The 18,854-nt window shown below is 40.0% G+C and overlaps 1 protein-coding gene across 1 annotated transcript in view; it reads right to left on the bottom strand.

The window, feature by feature from the left end:
- Positions 1 to 823: 823 nt before the first annotated feature.
- The window catches only part of PRPS1 (phosphoribosyl pyrophosphate synthetase 1), a 42,442-nt gene continuing 24,411 nt past the window's right edge, over positions 824 to 18,854 (bottom strand). The window contains exons 3-7 of the mRNA XM_017657236.3: positions 17,876 to 17,974; positions 16,647 to 16,771; positions 14,139 to 14,312; positions 7,714 to 7,873; positions 824 to 1,860 (exon numbers count right to left, since the gene is read on the bottom strand). Of these exons, the coding sequence (XP_017512725.1) occupies positions 1,768 to 1,860; positions 7,714 to 7,873; positions 14,139 to 14,312; positions 16,647 to 16,771; positions 17,876 to 17,974 (651 nt within the window). The 3' untranslated portion in view covers positions 824 to 1,767. The remainder of the gene's footprint in view (positions 1,861 to 7,713; positions 7,874 to 14,138; positions 14,313 to 16,646; positions 16,772 to 17,875; positions 17,975 to 18,854) is intronic.

Here is an 18,854-nt window from a genome sequence, read left to right as displayed (position 1 = left end):
TGGAATCCATTATAATGCATTCTTAAATTTCGCACATTGCCCTTCCCTAAACAGTTTTTATTGAGAAAGGCTAAAATTAAATGCCAAAAGCGGGTCAACTACTAATGGAGGGAAATTTTACATTTGGCAAAATCAGTTCAAAGTGAGTATAGAAACTTAGGTTGGAGGAAGGAAAAACAAGGACATGCAAACAGAACAGAGATGCCATAGAGGGAGAACAGACCAGACCCCAAGGTCCGTACCTTATATAGAAAGGGGACAGGTCTTCCTGAATTCCATCCTTCTGATGTACCAACTAAGACCCGGATGTCAGCCTCCTCCCTCTTGGAAGGAAAAAAGTTTCTAGTTGTTTATTATGTCACCTTTAGCCAATCATACCTCTCCACGCCCCCTAAGATAGCTTGCCCACTCCTCCCCCTCCTAATCCCTTATAAGCCCACACCTCCCTGACCAGGTGTGACTTCCCCGGCCTGTAATACCCAGACTGCGGAACATGACCCGGGAGTGGCATTCAAATAAACAACCTGGTCCTTTGTTGCCTCTCTTCGCCTGCTTATTTCAGCTAAAATTTATCTTACAGAAACTACCCTTCCTCTAAGAAAATACCTAATTGCACCAGATCCAGCAGGCATTATACATCCTCTAATTCAGGGACAATGCACAGTTACACTGTATCTAGCTCTCAGTAAACGCCAGACATCTTAAGGTCTTACATTCAGTAAAACAGCAGCCAGTGTCTTCTTCTGGTTCAGCAATGCAGGTAACAGCTTGGAAACAAAGAAGAGCAGCAAGACACTTAAAGCAAACATCTGGCAGAAAGATATGATGTAGACCCACAATCACTTTATTAATTTCACCAATAAGAGACAATAACATCAATCTTTATTACATAAATCTCAGGCCATTTGAGAGGACAAATAGATCCAAGGAAGTTGATAATCAAATACTTAACCAGAAGGCACTACACCACCACCTAAAATCTATTACTGCAGTGGCAGTGGGCTAAGGAAGATTAAGCTACAGTGAAATAATCTCATGAAAATTTAAGACATTACACAGCAGGAAGCAAGGGTAAAATAAACATTTGGGTCCAAGAGGGTATTTGGCCAGGAAAAAGGTCAAGTTGGCTGAAAGTCACACCAAATGCAAAGGAACAGGTGTGAAGGGAAACACAAGCAACACAGTCCCCAAGCAGAGGGCAGCAGATCAGGCTTCGTCCTCCAGAGAAATGTTCACTGCTCTACAGGCTGCCTCCCCTCAGGCTCCTGCTTGCTGGGGGCTCAGCACCCTGAGGTGGGTTTCGGGCTGCCTAGGGTGGAACTCTTGCTCTGTAAATATGCACCAACTTCACAGAACTTGTCACAGGTTGGGGGGATTGGGTTGGCTTTGTTGCCAGTAGTTCAGAAAAAAGGAAACCCTGAAGCATTCCCATGCAAAGTAGTCTGAGCTTCCCCAATCACATTTCAACACCCCCACACAATACCCTCTGAGGTCTGAAAATCTTGCAGCAGCTGAGCTGTAGTTTAAAGCTGCAAGGCTCACAAAACCCAGGGAGCCAGAATGAGACAATGAAGGCAGGAATCTCTGCATGAGCCTCAATCTGTCTCTGTCTCATTTAGGAGAAACGCTAATTAATATACCTGATGTGGGATGTAGAAAGCTACACTGGAGCAAGCTGGGTCTTCTGCTGAATTTTTCATCAAATTCCAAGGGAAGAACAAGGGGTGGGGGTAACTTTATTTTGAAAAAGCCTCAGAAGGAATTCTCTTATAAAGGGACATGGCTGAACAGGTAGGAAACTGATTCCCCATTGTGAGTTCTTCTGATGGCTTCTGCAAGGATCATGGAGATGTCAATCACCTAGAAAGGCAAGAAAAAGTATGAGGTTGGTGTCCTCTACACAGAGATGACTGGCCAATTTGCAGCTGGTGTACAGCCTAATGAGGGCCCTTCCTCTTCAAACTGCTGTACTGTGCTGTTTTCCCTTGTGAACCAACACACAGCTATTCTTCATAATAACAGTTTTAATATAACCACTTGGGCAAGTGTCAAAATGCTAATGGAGGAAAAACCCTGACTCAGACTCACTAAGATGGTGGTGGGTCGGCATTAAACATTTCTTAGGAATTGGAAGTAAAAAAAACTTAAGCTGAAAAAAAATTCTTAAGAATGACAGACCTAAAAGGATCTCCAGGAATGAAATAATTTTAAGACAACTGTGTGACCAATCGAAACAGAACAATATCCGCATTATAGGGGTACCAGAAGAACAAGAGAGAGAAAATGGGAAAGTGTCTTTGAAGAAATAATTGCTGAAAACTTCCCCAAACTAGGGGAGGAAATGGCCTCTCAGACCACAGAGGTACACAGAACTCCCATAACAAGGGATCCAAGGAGGAAACACCAAGACACATAATAATTAAAATGGCAAAGATCGAAGACAAGGACAAAGTATTAAAGGCAGCCAGAGAGAAAAAAAAGGTTACCTACAAAGGAAAACCCATCAGGCTATCATCAGACTTCTCAACAGAAACCCTACAGGCCAGAAGAGAATGGCATGATATACTTAGTGCAATGAAACAGAAGGGCCTCGAACCAAGAATACTGTATCCAGCACGATTATCATTTAAATATGAAGGAGGTATTAAACAATTCCCAGACAAGCAAAAGTTGAGGGAATTTGCCTCCCACAAACCACCTCTACAGGGCATCTTACAGGGACTGCTCTAGATGGGAGCACTCCTAAAAAGAGCACAAAACAAAACACCCAACATATGAAGAAGGGAGGAGGAGGAATAAGAAGGGAGAGAAATAAAGAATCATCAGACCGTGTTTATAATAGCTCAATAAGCAAGTTAAGTTAGACAGTAAGATAGTAAAGAAGCTAACCTTGAACCTTTGGTAACCACAAACTTAAAGACTGCAGTGGCAATAAGTTCATACCTCTCAATAATCACCCTAAATGTAAATGGACTGAATGCACCAATCAAAAGACACAGAGTAATAGAATGGATAAAAAGCAAGATGCATCCATATGCTGCTTACAAGAGACTCACCTCAAACCCAAAGACATGCACAGACTTAAAGTCAAGGGATGGAAGAAGATATTTCATGCAAACAACAGACAGAAGAAAGCAGGTGTTGCAATTCTGGTATCAGACAAAACAGACTTCAAAATAAAGAAAGTAACAAAAGACAAAGAAGGACATAACAATGATAAAGGGCTCAGTCCAACAAGAGGATATAACCATTATAAATATATATGCACCCAATACAGGAGCACCAACATACCTGAAACAAATACTAACAGAACTAAAGGAGGAAATAGAATGCAATGCATTCATTCTAGGAGACTTCAACACACCACTCACTCCAAAGGACAGATCCACCAGACAGAAAATAAGTAAGGACACAGAGGCACTGAACAACACACTAGAACAGATGGACCTAATAGACATCTACAGAACTCTACATCCAAAAGCAACAGGATACACATTCTTCTCAAGTGCACATGGAACATTCTCCAGAATAGACCACATACTAGGCCACAAAAAGAGCCTCTGTAAATTTCAAAAGATTGAAATCCTACCAAACAACTTTTCAGACCACAAAGGCATAAAACTAGAAATAAATTGTACAAAGAAAGCAAAAAGGCTCACAAACACATGGAGGCTTAACAACATGCTCCTAAATAATCAATGGATCAATGACCAAATCAAAATGGAGATCCAGCAATATATGGAAACAAACGACGACAACAACACAAAGCCCCAAGTACTGTGGAATACAGCAAAAGCATTCTTAAGAGGAAAGTATACAGCAATCCAGGCATATTTATAGAAGGAAAAACAATCCCAAATGAATGGTCTAATGTCACAATTATCAAAATTGGAAAAAGAAGAACAAATGAGGCCTAAGGTCAGCACAAGGAGGGACATAATAAAGATCAGAGAAGAAATAAATAAAATTGAAAAGAATAAAACAAGAGCAAAAATCAATGAAACCAAGAGCTGGTTCTTCGAGAAAATAAACAAAATAGGTAAGCCTCTAGCCAGACTTATTAAGAGGAAAAGAGAGTCAACACACATCAACAGAATCAGAAACAAGAAAGGAAAAATCACGACAGACCCCACAGAAATACAAAGACTTATTAGAGAGTACTATGAAAACCTATATGCTAACAAGAAGCTGGGAAACCTAGAAGAAATGGACAACTTCCTAGAAAAATACAACCTTCCAAGACTGACCCAGAAAGAAACAGAAAATCTAAACAGACCAATTACCAGCAACGAAATTGAAGCGGTAATCAAAAAACTACCAAAGAACAAAACCCCAGGGCCAGATGGATTCACCTCGGAATTTTATCAGACATACAGAGAAGACATAATACCCATTCTCCTTAAAGTGTTCCAAAAAATAGAAGAGGAGGGAATACTCCCAAACTCATTCTATGAAGCCAACATCACCCTAATACCAAAACCAGGCAAAGACCCCACCAAAAAAGAAAACTACAGACCAATATCCCTGATGAACGCAGATGCAAAAATACTCAACAAAATATTAGCAAACTGAATTCAAAAGTACATCAAAAGGATCATACACCATGACCAAGTGGGATTCATCCCGGGGATGCAAGGATGGTACAACATTCAAAAATCCATCAACATCATCCACCGCATCAACAAAAAGAAAGACAAAAACCACATGATCATCTCCATAGATGCTGAAAAAGCATTTGATAACATTCAACATCCATCCATGATAAAAACTCTCAACAAAATGGGCATACAGGGCAAGTACCTCAACACAAGAAAGACCATATATGATAAACCCACAGCCAACATCATACTGAACAGTGAGAAGCTGAAAGCTTTTCCTCTGATCGGGAACAAGACAGGGATGCCCACTCTCCCCACTGTTATTCAACATGGTACTGCAGGTCCTAGCCATGGCAATCAGACAAAACAAAGAAATACAAGGAATCCAGATTGGAAAAGAAGAAGTTAAACTCACTATTTGCAGATGACATGATATTGTACATAAAAAACGCTAAAGACTCCACTCCGAAACTACTAGAGCTAATATCGGAATTCAGCAAAGTTGCAGGATACAAAATTAATACACAGAAATCTGTGGCTTTCCTATACACTAACAGTAAACTAATAGAAAGAGAAATCAGGAAGACAATTCCATTCACAATAGCATCAAAAAGAATAAAATAACTAGGAATAAACCTAACCAAGGAAGTGAAAGACCTATACTCTGAAAACTATAAGACACTCTTAAGAGAAATTAAAGAGGTCACTAACAAATGGAAACTCATCCAATGCTCCTGGCTAGGAAGAATTAATATTGTCAAAATGTCCATCCTTCCCAAAGGAATATATAGATTCGATGCAATCCCTATCAAACTACCAACAGCATTCTTCAATGAACTGGAACAAATAGTTCAAAAATTCATACGAAAATACCAAAGACCCCGAATAGCTAAAGCAATCCTGAGAAGGAAGAATAAAGTGGGGGGGATCTCACTCCCCAACTTCAAGCTCTACTACAAAGCCACAGTAATAAGACAATTTGGTACTGGCACAAGAACAGAGCCACAGACCAATGGAACAGAATAGAGACTCCAAACATTAACCCAAACATATATGGTTAACTAATATTCGATAAAGGGGCCATGAACATACAATGGGGAAATGACAGTCTCTTCAACAGATGGTGCTGGCAAAACTGGACAGCTACATGGAAGAGAATGAAACTGGATCACTGTCTAACCCCATACACAAAAGTAAATTCGAAATGGATCAAAGACTTGAATGTAAGTCATGAAACCATAAAACTCCTGAAAAAAACAGGCAAAAATCTCTTAGACATAAACATGAGTGACCTCTTCTTGAACATATCTCCCCAGGCAAGGGAAACAAACGCAAAAATGAACAAATGGGACTATGTTAAGCTGAAAAGCTTCTGTACAGCAAAAGGACACCATCAATAGAACAAAAAGGTATCCTACAGTATGGGAGAATATATTCATAAATGACAGATCTGATAAAGGGTTGACATCCAAAATATATAAAGAGCTCACACACCTCAACAAACAAAAAGCAAATAATCCAATTAAAAAATGGGCAGAGGAGCTGAATAGACAATTCTCTAAAAAAGAAATTCAGATGGCCAACAGACACATGAAAAGATGCTCCACATCGCTAATTATCAGAGAAATGCAAATTAAAACTACAATGAGGTATCACCTCACACCAGTACGGATGGCTGCCATCCAAAAGACAAACAACAACAAATGTTGGTGAGGTTGTGGAGAAAGGGGAACCCTCCTACACTGCTGGTGGGAATGTAAATTAGTTCAACCATTGTGGAAAGCAGTATGGAGGTTCCTCAAAATGCTCAAAATAGAAATACCATTTGACCCAGGAATTCCACTTCTAGGAATTTACCCCAAGAATGCAGCACTCCAGTTTGAAAAAGACAGATGCACCCCTATGTTTATCGCTGCACTATTTACAATAGCCAAAATACGGAAGCAACCTAAATGTCCATCAGTAGATGAATGGATAAAGAAGATGTGGTACATATACACAATGGAATATTACTCAGCCATAAGAAAAAAACAAATCCTACCATTCGCAACAACATGGATGGAGCTAGAGGGTACTATGCTCAGTGAAATAAGCCAGGCGGAGAAAGACAAGTACCCAGTGATTTCACTCATATGTGGAGTATAAGAACAAAAGAAAACTGAAGGAACAAAACAGCAGCAGAAGCAGAGAACCCAAGAATGGACTAATGGTTACCAAAGGGAAAGGGACTGGGGAGGACGGGTGGGAAGGGAGGGATAAGGGTGGGAAAAAAAGAAAGGGGGCATTACGATTAGCATGTATAGTGTGGGGGCAGCACGGGGAGGGCTGTGCAACACAGAGAAGACAAGTAGTGATTTTACAGCACCTTACTATGTTGATGGACAGTGACTGTGAACGGGGATGTGAGGGGGACTTGGTGAAGAGGGGAGCCTAGTAAACATAATGTCCTTCATGTAATTGTAGATTAATGATACCAAAATAAAGTAAAAAAAAAGAATGACATCAACCCCATCATTTCCTTATTAATTTCAGAAAACTAATGGGTTACTATACATATTTTTAATTTAAGCAAGCATTCAATCTTTCAGTGCCAACAGCACTAAAGCTTTACAGTGTCTAATGATTACTAGGGGAATTACTTTGAAGTGTGGTACCAAGACCTCTGGTTTTTGTAGATGTTGTACAGAGCAAATGAATCTGCATTTTAACAAGAACCTTAGGTAATTAACCTTGGTTACTTCCAGAGCACACTTTGAGAAACCAAGGAGTTCTAAGGAGTGCACTATCTGTTCAGAGATTTCACATTATGTCTGCAGGGGCCAACAGTTAAGAGTGACATGCATACACTCACTAAAACAGGCACCTGCCATGTGCACTGCAATCACTGGGGAGAGCCTATTAAAATGTAGAATCCTGGGCTCCATCCTCCAGAGATTCATCTAGCAATCTGAATTTTAAACATGTGATTTTTAACTTTTGGATCACAGTTCCTGATGACAGACTAAGCCCTTAAGAGCAAGGAGGACATCTTCAGAACCCAGACACCAGATTCAACATATGTAACTACCTCCTAAATACTTATCAGAGTCTTGTTCTGCACGAATTCCATCCTCACCTGTATCTTGGAGCAATGCTTCATCTTATCCTCCTGAGGTATGGTATTGGTGACTACTACTGCTTCGAAGCATGCATTGTTAATGCGAGAAATGGCCGGGCCAGAAAAGATTCCATGAGTCAAGATAGCATAAACTCTAGTAGCTCCAGCTGAGAGAAGTCTAGAGGAAAAAGCAGAGTTGATTTGGACCAATCTTACTTGTCATTACAGAATCTGAGTTAGCTAGTGTTGCCGTAAGAAAATACCACAGGCTGGGTGCCTTAAATAACAGTTTTATTTCTCAGTTCTGGAGGCTGTGAAGGCTAAGATCAAAGTAGTGGCAAAGTAGGTTTCATTCTGAGGCCTCTTCTTTTTGGCTAGTGGGCTGCTGCCATCTCACTGGGCACTCACATGACCTCTTTATGTGCACACACATGGGGGAGTAAGGGGATCGAGCCCTCTGCTGTTTTTTATAAGGCTATTAATTCCATCATGGGCCCCACCCTCTAAACCTACTTACCTCCCAAAGGCCCTGTCTCCAAATATTGGAACACCATCTCCACAGTGGGGGGTTAAGACTTCAACATTTTAGGGGGACACAATTCAGTTCATAGCAAGGAGAAAAAATATGGACTAAGAACTCCTCTGAATGGGTTGGATTAGTATAAAAGACCTATAGCACAGACTGCTTTGTTACACAAAATCCATCTCTTCTTCCAGGGCACACACTGGGACGACATTTCCCAGCCTTCCTTCCATAGTTTAGGTGTGGCCATGTGACTTAATTCTGGTTATCAAAATGCGGGCAGATACAATGTACACTTCTTCTTGGCTGGGCTTAGAAAACTCTTTCAGGGACTCTCTTGTCCCCTCCTGGTGTGAGCCGGGAGCTCTGTCCTTTCACTTTATCTCCAAATAAAAGCCTGTACCTTGCTCTCCTAAAAAAAAAAGAAAAAAAAAAGAAAACTCTTTCATGGGTGATCCTCCACTCTGATTTCCCTTTCTGGCTGGCCAAAATGGAAATGTCTTCCAAGGTAATCTTGGAAGCCACATGTTAAAGATGCACATTGAAAGAGGAGTACTTCTACCGGAATAAGCCATGAACAAGAAAGAAACTTCATTGCATTAAGTCACAACATTTCAGGAAGTTGGTCTGTTACAGCAATTAGCATTACCTTAATAATACAAGGATAAAATGAGTCTTATAAACTATATATGCTCCAGAATCCAAATCAGGAATCATTCAGTACACAAATATCTTTTAGCACCTACTATATTCCAGACCCTGTGCAAGGCAAGATGCTCAAAGGTCAAGAAAAAATTGAGAAACAATGCTGTCCATAATGGTTTGGATTGTAAGCAATGGGAAACCACTTAAGGTTTTATTTTTTTACTGAAGTACAGTTGACAGACAATTATTATACTGGTTTCAAGTATACAACATAGTGATTCAACAGTTATATACATTATTAAATCTTTACCCCAACTAATGTAGTTACTATCTGTCATCTTAGGAAGATGTTAAAGAACAACTGACTATATCCTCTCTGCTGTACTTTCTTTTCATTCCTGTGACTAATTTATATAATGTTTGAGATTTGGGGCCTCTTTATTCCCTTCACCTATTCACCCACCTACCCCAAACACCCCCAATAGTAACCACCAGTCAATTCCCACTGTCAACCAGCCTACTGCTGTTCGTTCACTTTGTTTTGTTTTGTTTTTAGACTCCACATATAAGTGAAATTACATGTTACTTGTCTTTTTCCACCTGGCTTATTTCACTTAGCCTAATACCCTCTAGGTTCATCCATCCATGTTGCCACAAATGGCAGGATCTCTTCCTTTTTATGGCTGAATAATATTCTACTGTGTGTATGTACCACCTCTTCTTTATCCATTCATCTATGGATGGACACTTTGGTTGCTTCAATATCTTGGCTATTGTAAATAACATGGCAATAGCACATGTGTGCACTTATCTTCTCCAATCAGATTGTTTTCTTTGGTAAAATTCCTAGAAGTGGAGTAACTGGATCATATGGTATTTCTGCTTTTAGTTTTATGAGGAACCTCCATAACTGCTTTTCCATAGTAACTGTTCCAATTTACATTCCTACCAATAGTGTAGGAGGGTTCTCTTTTCTCCATATCCTTGCCAACACTTGTTATTTCTTATCTTTCAGATAGTGGCCATTCTAACCGGTGTGAGGTGATATCTTACTGTGGCTTTTATTTGCATTTCCCTGATGATTAGCTATGTGGAGCATCTTTTCATGCCCCCGTGTCCCATCTGTATCTCTTCTTTGGAAATATGTCTCTGCCCATTTTTAATCAGGTTATTTGATTTTCACATTGTTATTTACACTTCTTGCATATTTTGGATGTTAACTCCTTATCAGGTAAATCATTTACAAATACATCTCTCATACTGTTGCCTTTTTGTTGATGGTGTCCTTTGCTATACAGAAGCTTTTTAGTTTTGATATACTCCCACTGGTTCATTTTTACCTTTGTTCCCGTACCTGGGAAAGACATATCCAGAAAAAAACTGCTCATGCTTATGTTCAAGAGATTTTTGCCTATGTTTTCTTCTAAGAGTTTTATGGTTTCATGTCTTATATTTAGGCCTTTAATCCATTTCAAGTTTACTTTTGTGTATGGTGTTAAGAGTAATCCAGTTTCATTCCTTTGTGTGTAGCTCTCCAGTTTTCTCAACACCATTTTGACTGTCTTTTCCCCTATTATATTCATGGCTTCTTTATCATATATTAATTGACCATATATGTGTGGGTTTATATCTGGGCTCTCTATTATATTCTATTGATCTATGTGTCTGTTCTTGTGTCAATACCAAATTGCTTTGAGTACTGTAGCTTGTGGTAGAGTTTGAAGTCAGGGAACATAATACCCCCAGCTATATTCTTTCTCAGGCTTGCTTTTGGCTATTTAGGGTCTTCTGTGGTTCCATATAAATTTTAGAATTATTTGCTCTAGTTCACTGAAAAATGCTGCTGGTATTTTGATAGGGATTGCACTGAAATTATAAGTTTCTTTGGGGAGGATGGGCATTTTGACAATATTAATTTCCTTACCCATGAACATGGATAGTTTACATTTATTTGTATCTAATTTCTCTCATCAGTGTCTTACAGTTTTGAGAGTACAGGACTTTCACCTCCTTGGTTAAATTAGGTTTATTCCTAGGTATTTTATTATTTTTGATGCAAAATTATAAATGGAATTGTTTTCCTGATTCCTCTTTCTTCTAGTTCATTATTAGTATATAGGAATGCAACAGATTTCTGTATATTGATTTTGTATCCTGCAACTTTGCTGAATTCAGATATTAGATCTAATAGTTTTTTGGCAGAGACTTTAGGCTTTTCTATATATAGTATCATGTCATCTGGAAATAGTGAGTCTTACTTCTTCCTTACCAATTTGGATGTCTTTTATCTTTTTTTCTTGTCTGATTGTCATGGCTAGGACCTCCAATACTATGCTGAATAAAAATGGTGAGAGTGGGCATCCTTGTCTGGTTTATGATCTTGGAGGAAAAGCTTTCAGATTTTCACTACTGAGTATGATGCTGCCTGTGGGTTTGTTGTATATGGCCTTAATTATGTTGAGGTACATTCCCTCTATACACATTTTGGTGAGAGTTTTTACCATGAATGAATGTTGAATTTTGTCAAATGCTTTTTCAGCATCTACTGAGATGATCATATGGTTTTTCTCCTTCCTTTTGTTAATGTGGTGTATCACACTGATTTATGGATATTGTACCATCCTTGCATCCCTGGAATAAATCCCACTTGGTTGGGATGGATGATCCTTTTGATGTATTTCTGAATTTGGTCTGCTAACACTTTGTTGAGAATTTTTGCATCTGTGTTCATCAGGGATATTGGTCTATAATATTCTTTTTTTGTAGTGTCTTTGTCTGGTTTGGGTATTACAGTGATGCTGGCCTCATAGTATGAGTTTAGAAGTATTCCCTCCTCTTCTGATTTTTGGAATAGTTTAAGAAGGATGGGTGTTAGCTCTCTTCTTTAAATGTTTGGTAGAATTTAGCTGTGAAGTCATCTGGTCCTGGACTTTGATGGGAATTTTTTAATTACAAATTCAATTTCATTACTGTAATTGTCTGTTCAGATTTTGTTTCTTCCTGGGTCAGTCTTGGATGGTTGTACTTTCTAGGAATTTGTCCATTTGTTCTAGGTTGTCCAATTCCTTGGCATATAACTTTTCATAGAATTCTCCAATAATTCTTTCTATTTCTGTAGTGTCACTTGGCAACTTTTTTTGTTTCTGATTTTGTTTATTTATGTCCTCTCTTTTTTTCTTGGTAAGTCAGGCTGGGTTTTGTCCACTTTATCTTCTCAAAGAATCAGCTCTTGGTTTCACTGATGTCTACTACTGTTGTATTACGATCTATTGTTTCTGCTTTATTATGCCCCTCCTGCTAACTTTGTGTTTCCTTGTTCTGCTTTTTCTCGTTTCTTCAATTGAGGTAAGCCTGTATTGCCTTGTATGTCCTCTTAGAACTGCTTTTGTGGGGCTGCTCTTCTTCAAATCTATCTTTCCTGAAGTTCTGAGATCATCAATACTTTCCTGCAGATCAGTGAGCATATTTTATGACTGTTACTTTGAAATCTTTATCAAGAAGATTGGTGATCTCCATTTCATTTAACCCTCTTTCTGGTGTCCTACCTTGCTCTTTTGTTTGGAACATATTCCTCTGCCTCCTAATTTTGTCTACGTCTCTGTGTTTCTTCCTTTGTATTAAATATATCAGCTATATCTCCTGGTCTAGAAAGTAATGGCTTTATGAAGAAGGTATCCTGCGGTACCAAGAAGCTCAAGAGTTCACCAGCACCCAGTTCTCCTTTGGAGTGGAGCCACAGTTGTTGGTGGGCTATGGGTGGGGCCGCCTTGCTGCCTGTCTCTGGCAGTGGCTGATCCCTGTCTACAGAGGTTGAAAGCTTATCTGTCTGTGCCCTCTGTGTGCCATGAGGCACTTCTGCTGGGATTCATTGTGGGCGGGGCCACCTTCTGCCCTCAGACCAGCAATGGCAGAGTGACTGGAGAGGGTGGGTGTGCAGGGGAGTCCTGTTGCAGGGCTGAGCCACCAATGAAGGAGGTGGAGAATTTGGAACTGCAAGCACCCCACCAGTTAGGCTGAAGGAGGGCCAGAAAAGCTGAGAAAGTATCCTCCCTCTGCCTGCCAGGCAGGAAAGTCAAATTGTTGAACATGATGGGTGTGTAGGGAAGCACTGCTGCATGGTTGAGCCATCAGCAAGGGAGATGGAGCCTGTGAGCCGGCTCCCATGAGTGCCTGACCAGTTGGGTTGAAGAAAGGCTGAGGAAGCATCATCCACCTGCCGTTTCTCCTCAGGAGCAAAGTCCCTCCAACATCCCTCTGGTACCCTTTTTGTTGCTGGTAAATCTTTCAAACTGCCACTCTGTTAATCACGAATGCACAGTGCAATGTGTACTCATGTTCTCAGAGATCTCCAGAACCAGGTGTGCAGGATTCCTCAGTGCTTATCATATCCCTGCTCCATTCCTCTCCCTCCTGCTTGTGGGCTGGGGTGGGGAATGGCAGTCATGGCTCTGCCACTCTACCATTCTCAATGCTGTCTTCTCTGCTTCACCAGGTATAGACGGTCTGTTCTTCAGTCTTCATGTTGTTTTCAGGGTTAGTTGTATTTTCTGTAGCTACTTCCTTCGTGTGTGTGTGGGGGGGGGGTGGTTTCTATCTTACTCTGCCATCTTTTCCCCCTCTCATCCTGCCATCTAAGGTTTTAAAGGAGAGGAGTATTGAGACCTAGTTATAAAGATTCACAAGTGGGGAGGTAATGTGAAAGATGGATTGGGGAGGTAACAGACTGGTGACTGGCAGCAGAGAGAACAGAGAAGCCCATTTAGAACAGTGCAGGCAAGAGAGAAGAAGTAGTATGAATGAAGGTACTAGCAGCTAGAATGGACAGTCAAGAGGTAGGACCAAGGTTTTGGTTTAGGTAAAACTATAAATGTGAGAATATATTGTCTGCTCAGGCCTATGGATTTCTACCTTAACTTGTTCTTAAAATCTACCAAAAATATGGTACGTGAAGTGATGAGAAAATTTTGAAAACAGTGGTGATAGTTGTACAACATTGTAGATGTAACTAATGCCAGTAAATTATATGCTTAGAAATAGTAAAAATGGCAAATTTTGTTATCTATAGGTTAGTATAATAATAATAAAAAAAAGAAACTAAGGAAATCTGGGGGGAAAAATAGAGTACTTATCAATTTATGCCAATTATAATTTAAGCCTAGAGTGATAAAAGAACACTCCTAAAGCTAGTTATCATTACCTAATGAGCAGGCTTAAGGCGTTCAGACAGCAGTTAGCTTTTTATTTCTAACCACCAGCTCCACCACTCAGCACTCACTTGTCAGCCGCATGGCAGATTGTGCCACATGTGTCAGCCATGTCATCCACCAGGATGGCCACTCGATCCTTCACATCTCCCACCAGAACCATGCGATCTACTTCATTGGCCTTCTTCCGTTCTTTATGAATCAAGGCAAAGTCCACATTCAACCGGTCTGCAATGGAGGTTACTCTGCAAAACAGGGTGTTCAGTTAAAACCTGTGTGTGTGTGGCTCCTAAAATAAAAGAAAGGGCCTAATATTGGACTGTTTTCTGGGGGAAATACTCCCTGAAACCAGACTGCTCCCGGGGCTGGAAGAAAACTATAATTGACTTCTCAAAGAAAAACATCACAAACTGAGTTTTATAGACTAATGCCTCCATCTCCTGAGAGCCATTTATGAATGTATTAGTCAGGCTTAGATATAATTAATTCTAGTTTACAATAGGGATAGGCAGATGTCCTCACCAGTCCCAGGAAACAGTATAATGCTAAGGCACATTCATTTAATGGATTGGCAGCAGAAGGGGAGAGAAAGAAGACTTCATTAACTGTCAGGAGGGCACAGATTGTCCCAGTTTGACATGCGGATGAGGTGAGAAGTGAACCTGAACCTGGCAGGAAGGGAGCAGTACCCAGCCTGTTGCAATGCCTGTGCTCTCGCCACACTCCCCTCAGTGATCCACCAACTGCCAGTGTCAACTGTACCTGGACACCAAACTTGGGAGTTCCTTTGAGGAGTGCTAGAAAGGAAGTCATACCAATTAAGCAGGCAAACTAGGCATCTTGCTACAGAGCCCAAAGTATCTCTAAATCAAAACATAATTCTAAATTCTTTATCACAAGATAATACAAACCAGACTAGAAGGTGGGATAGAAGACAAATCTGTCTGGTGACAAAGCACCATATAATTCACTCAAACACAAATCTATTCAGTGCTTCCCGAGTGACATGCAGGTCCGTGCTCCACTGGTGTCATCTTCACCATGTGTGAAGGGGCCTGTGCTTTGGCTTTCATTTATTTAATGTAGCACTGATCCAACCAGAATATTATATCCTATTTCCACTGTAACTATGGTCATATATCTAAGTTTGTGCTGGAAGGGGGAGGACCTGTGACCACATAATAGAGAACACACAAGGTCTGAACCACAACCTTGGCAACACTGGTACCCTGCTCTAAATGACCTATACCCTACGCTTTCCTCTACTACTATGTGGGCACAGAACAGCAAGAGTAACCAATCTACTTGGAATGATTACTTATCTGAGGCAAATGCATGATCAATTAGTTCAAGCACCCCAAACCGTCCAAACTCAATGGTCAACAGGTTCAGTGGCTGATAAAACATGAATGGCTAGAAAAAGTTACTCCCTATACACTTGAGGGGAGAACTATGCACAAGTCACAGTTGCACAGGGATCTTCACCTATTCTGAAAACCCTGCCAAGACAGAAGTGACAGCCAGTGATAGTCACTTTGAAAGCACTCCACCACTAAAGAAAATTATGAACAAAAAAAGTAATTATATAATAATAAATCACCTACTGAAGGCAGTTTTTCTGTACTCAACTTTGAAAAGAAAATCCTGCTTTATAATTTATTTCAAAAATGACTATTTTCTAAGTCCCATGGCAAGATGTGAAAATAATGACCATGTTAAGACAAGTATGACAACTACCATTAGGCAGACATTTTCAGGCTTTGTCTCTATAGTGTAACAGATGGCAACCACTGATTACATGGGACTCACAAAGCCATACATCAGGCTGGATAACAGAACTCAAGCTCTCAGCTCATCAGTTCTGTTGAAGTTACTGAAATAAAGAGGTTGTTGAGAAAGAGTCATTGAAGATTTGAATGGTCTTTAGAAACATGTGAATTAGCTTTCCCTAATCATCTGTGTTTTGTAGCTCTTCGTTCTATTTCCACAACAAGAACATGTGTCATACTTCTGAATGCATTACTAATGAGGGATCTGCTAAGGAAATCAAGAGCTCTTAGTTTCCCACCATGTGAGCCACATAAAGCACTGCAAGTGGCGATCCTTGGCAGTCCATTTGTTTAAAACTGGGCTTGGCTTTAAATAATATCACCCCACTTTATTTTCCTTCCTGTTTCATATTTTAATACCAGAATCAAAATGGTCTAACCAAAAGCATTCTGAAGTATAGAACGCTTACTTGTCCACTATATTATGGGCTCAAGAGATGGGAGGTGCCGTTCACTAGAATATCAAATCACCTGCCCTTCCTGATTGGTTTATAGCAGTGCTGCTGGCTCTGCAGTGACAGGTTACTAACAAGCTATACAAGCCCACAATACCACAACCCTTTAGGTTCCCCTTTCTGCTATCTTGTCTTCCAGGCATGAGTAAAACTATACTAACCAACCCATGTCCCAGCTACTGGTACACCCATTCTAAAGTACTTAAAAGTTGTCACTTGACAGAAAAACATCACTCTCTAAAACTGTCTGAACGGTTTCCCAGGACACTGGGAATCATATGAATTTCAGCCATACCTCTTAGCTCCACCTGCATCAGGTGAGACAATAGTGCAGTTCCTCCACTCAGAGATGTTCTCCCTTATCCACTTCAGGACAGCTGGCTCTGCATACAAGTTGTCCACTGGGATATCAAAAAAGCCCTGTAGAAAGAAGCTGGGTCAGTTTTACTTATCAGTGATTAACTGAAAGAGGACAATAACTTGCCTAAAGAACACTGTATTGCAAAATCCAAACTAACTAGAAGGCATGTCTAGTGTGGGAGACTAAGAATGGCTTCCTTAGATCTGGGCTGTGCCAAGAGTGCCCAGCCAAGATGGGCAAAGGCAGCCCTCAGCTAACCCACAAATGACCACAGGCACACAAGTGAGCCCTGGGAACAAACAGCCAAGTTCAGCCAATACCAGAACTGCCCGGCCGATGGGCAAACTCGTGAGGTGATAAATATTTACTGCCTTATGTCACTAAATGTTGGGCCAGTTTGTTAAGGAACAAAGGTAACTGCAACCAGAGATGTATGCTATATCAACTTAGTGGAAGGTATGTAAACAAATGGTCATACAGAGTAACTAGATGTCAGGAGTTCTGTGTTCTAATACTAGTTGCATCAGATTATTGTGTTTCTTAATTAGTTTGTTCCTCTTCTATAAAATGGGTATCATCCCCTGCCCTATGTACCTTTTGGATTTCCATAAGCCTTCAATGCCAGTGATTTGGAAGTCTCTCTAAAAAATATAAAATAGAAGATGGTATTCTGCTCTCAACTACGGATTTACACAGGAAGTAGGCTCCAATACCTGTGGCTCTAAATGTAACAATGACCATAATAGCTATCATTTATTGAAGACCTGTCATGGGCCAGGCATTATACCATAAATTTATTATCCTGTTTAATACACTATATGTATAGTGTATATAATAGTAACAATGCACTATTATGTTCAGAGAAGTTAAATAACCTGCCCCAGGTTACAAAGCTGGTACTCATCAGAGCCAGGATTCAAACTAGGTCTGATCCCTAAACCTGTGCTCTTCTTCAAATTTCAGACTGCCTCCCTATCCAACCCCGACAAATGACTAAGATCATGAACGATGCTTCAGAGGAGGGTGTTTAAAATGTTGTCAGTGTCTAGCTTAATGGAGCTATACTTGCTGGACAGTTTTTTGCTTCTCCGTAGTCTTCAGCTTTCTCAGTCCTCTACTCTCTTCATTATCTCTAGCCTCTAATATTTAGCTTCCATTTATACCTGAATTTGAGAAGCATGCAGGTCCATGGTGATAATATGATCCGCGCCTGCTACAGAGAGCATATTTGCAACAAGCTTGGCAGAGATTGGAGCCCGGCTCTAAATAGGAAGGAAAGGAAACAAATAAAAAGTCAATTTGAGAACAATTCATTTGCTTAAGAAGCATTTATTTACTGTTTTTAATAAATATACTATAAATACAGTACTTACACTGTTTAAGGCTCTATGCAACCAGGAAATTCATAGAAAGTGCCATGGTCAATTGACTGAGTAGATCACAATCTAGCATAAATATTAAGTGGAACATCACTTTTCCAACTCAGGATATATATTTCAGAAAAGAAAATATCTTCCTACCTTTTCTTTTCTTAGCTTAATGTACATTATTTTCAGCCTACTCAAGTATTCCAATGCTCAATTATTTAAACTAAGCAGACAATCTTTTTTGGGAGAATTTTATTAAAACTTAACATGTACATAACTCAAACCTATATAACATGTAAAAAATGTAAAGACATATCAAAAAATGGAAATTATAGTTTATTTTATAAGTTACAGTACTCGGTGACTCATCAGGATGCCAACATCCCAGCAACCTCAAGCCCCTTAAGTAACAGGTAAACATACCTGCTACATGTAAAATAGCAAAGCCCATGCATTTGCTTTATTCTATCCCCTGTAGGAGCACCTACACAGGCATAAAACAATCTGCCCTTCTCCCAGGCCTTGTATAGAAAATTTGGGCATTGATTATGGTAGACCTGCAAGTTTTATGTATATGCCTTACCCTGTAATATACAGACAAATAAGGTGAGGTGCATGTGTGTTTGCGTACAATGAGACCAACATTATTTAAGACCTGTGAATTCAGGTGTTATGAAGAGGTCACAACTAGAACCCCAAGGGGGTCTCGGAGGATCCACCATTGTTTAAAAAGTAGTCTCCTCCATGGGAGCTGGTGTTTACTCTTACACCGATA

The sequence above is a fragment of the Manis javanica genome, chromosome X (assembly GCF_040802235.1).
Source record: "Manis javanica isolate MJ-LG chromosome X, MJ_LKY, whole genome shotgun sequence".
In the NCBI taxonomy this organism is placed as follows: Eukaryota; Metazoa; Chordata; class Mammalia; order Pholidota; family Manidae; genus Manis; species Manis javanica.
The sequence above is the reverse complement of the archived record's forward strand: the minus strand, read 5'-3'. Positions and strand labels throughout refer to the sequence as shown.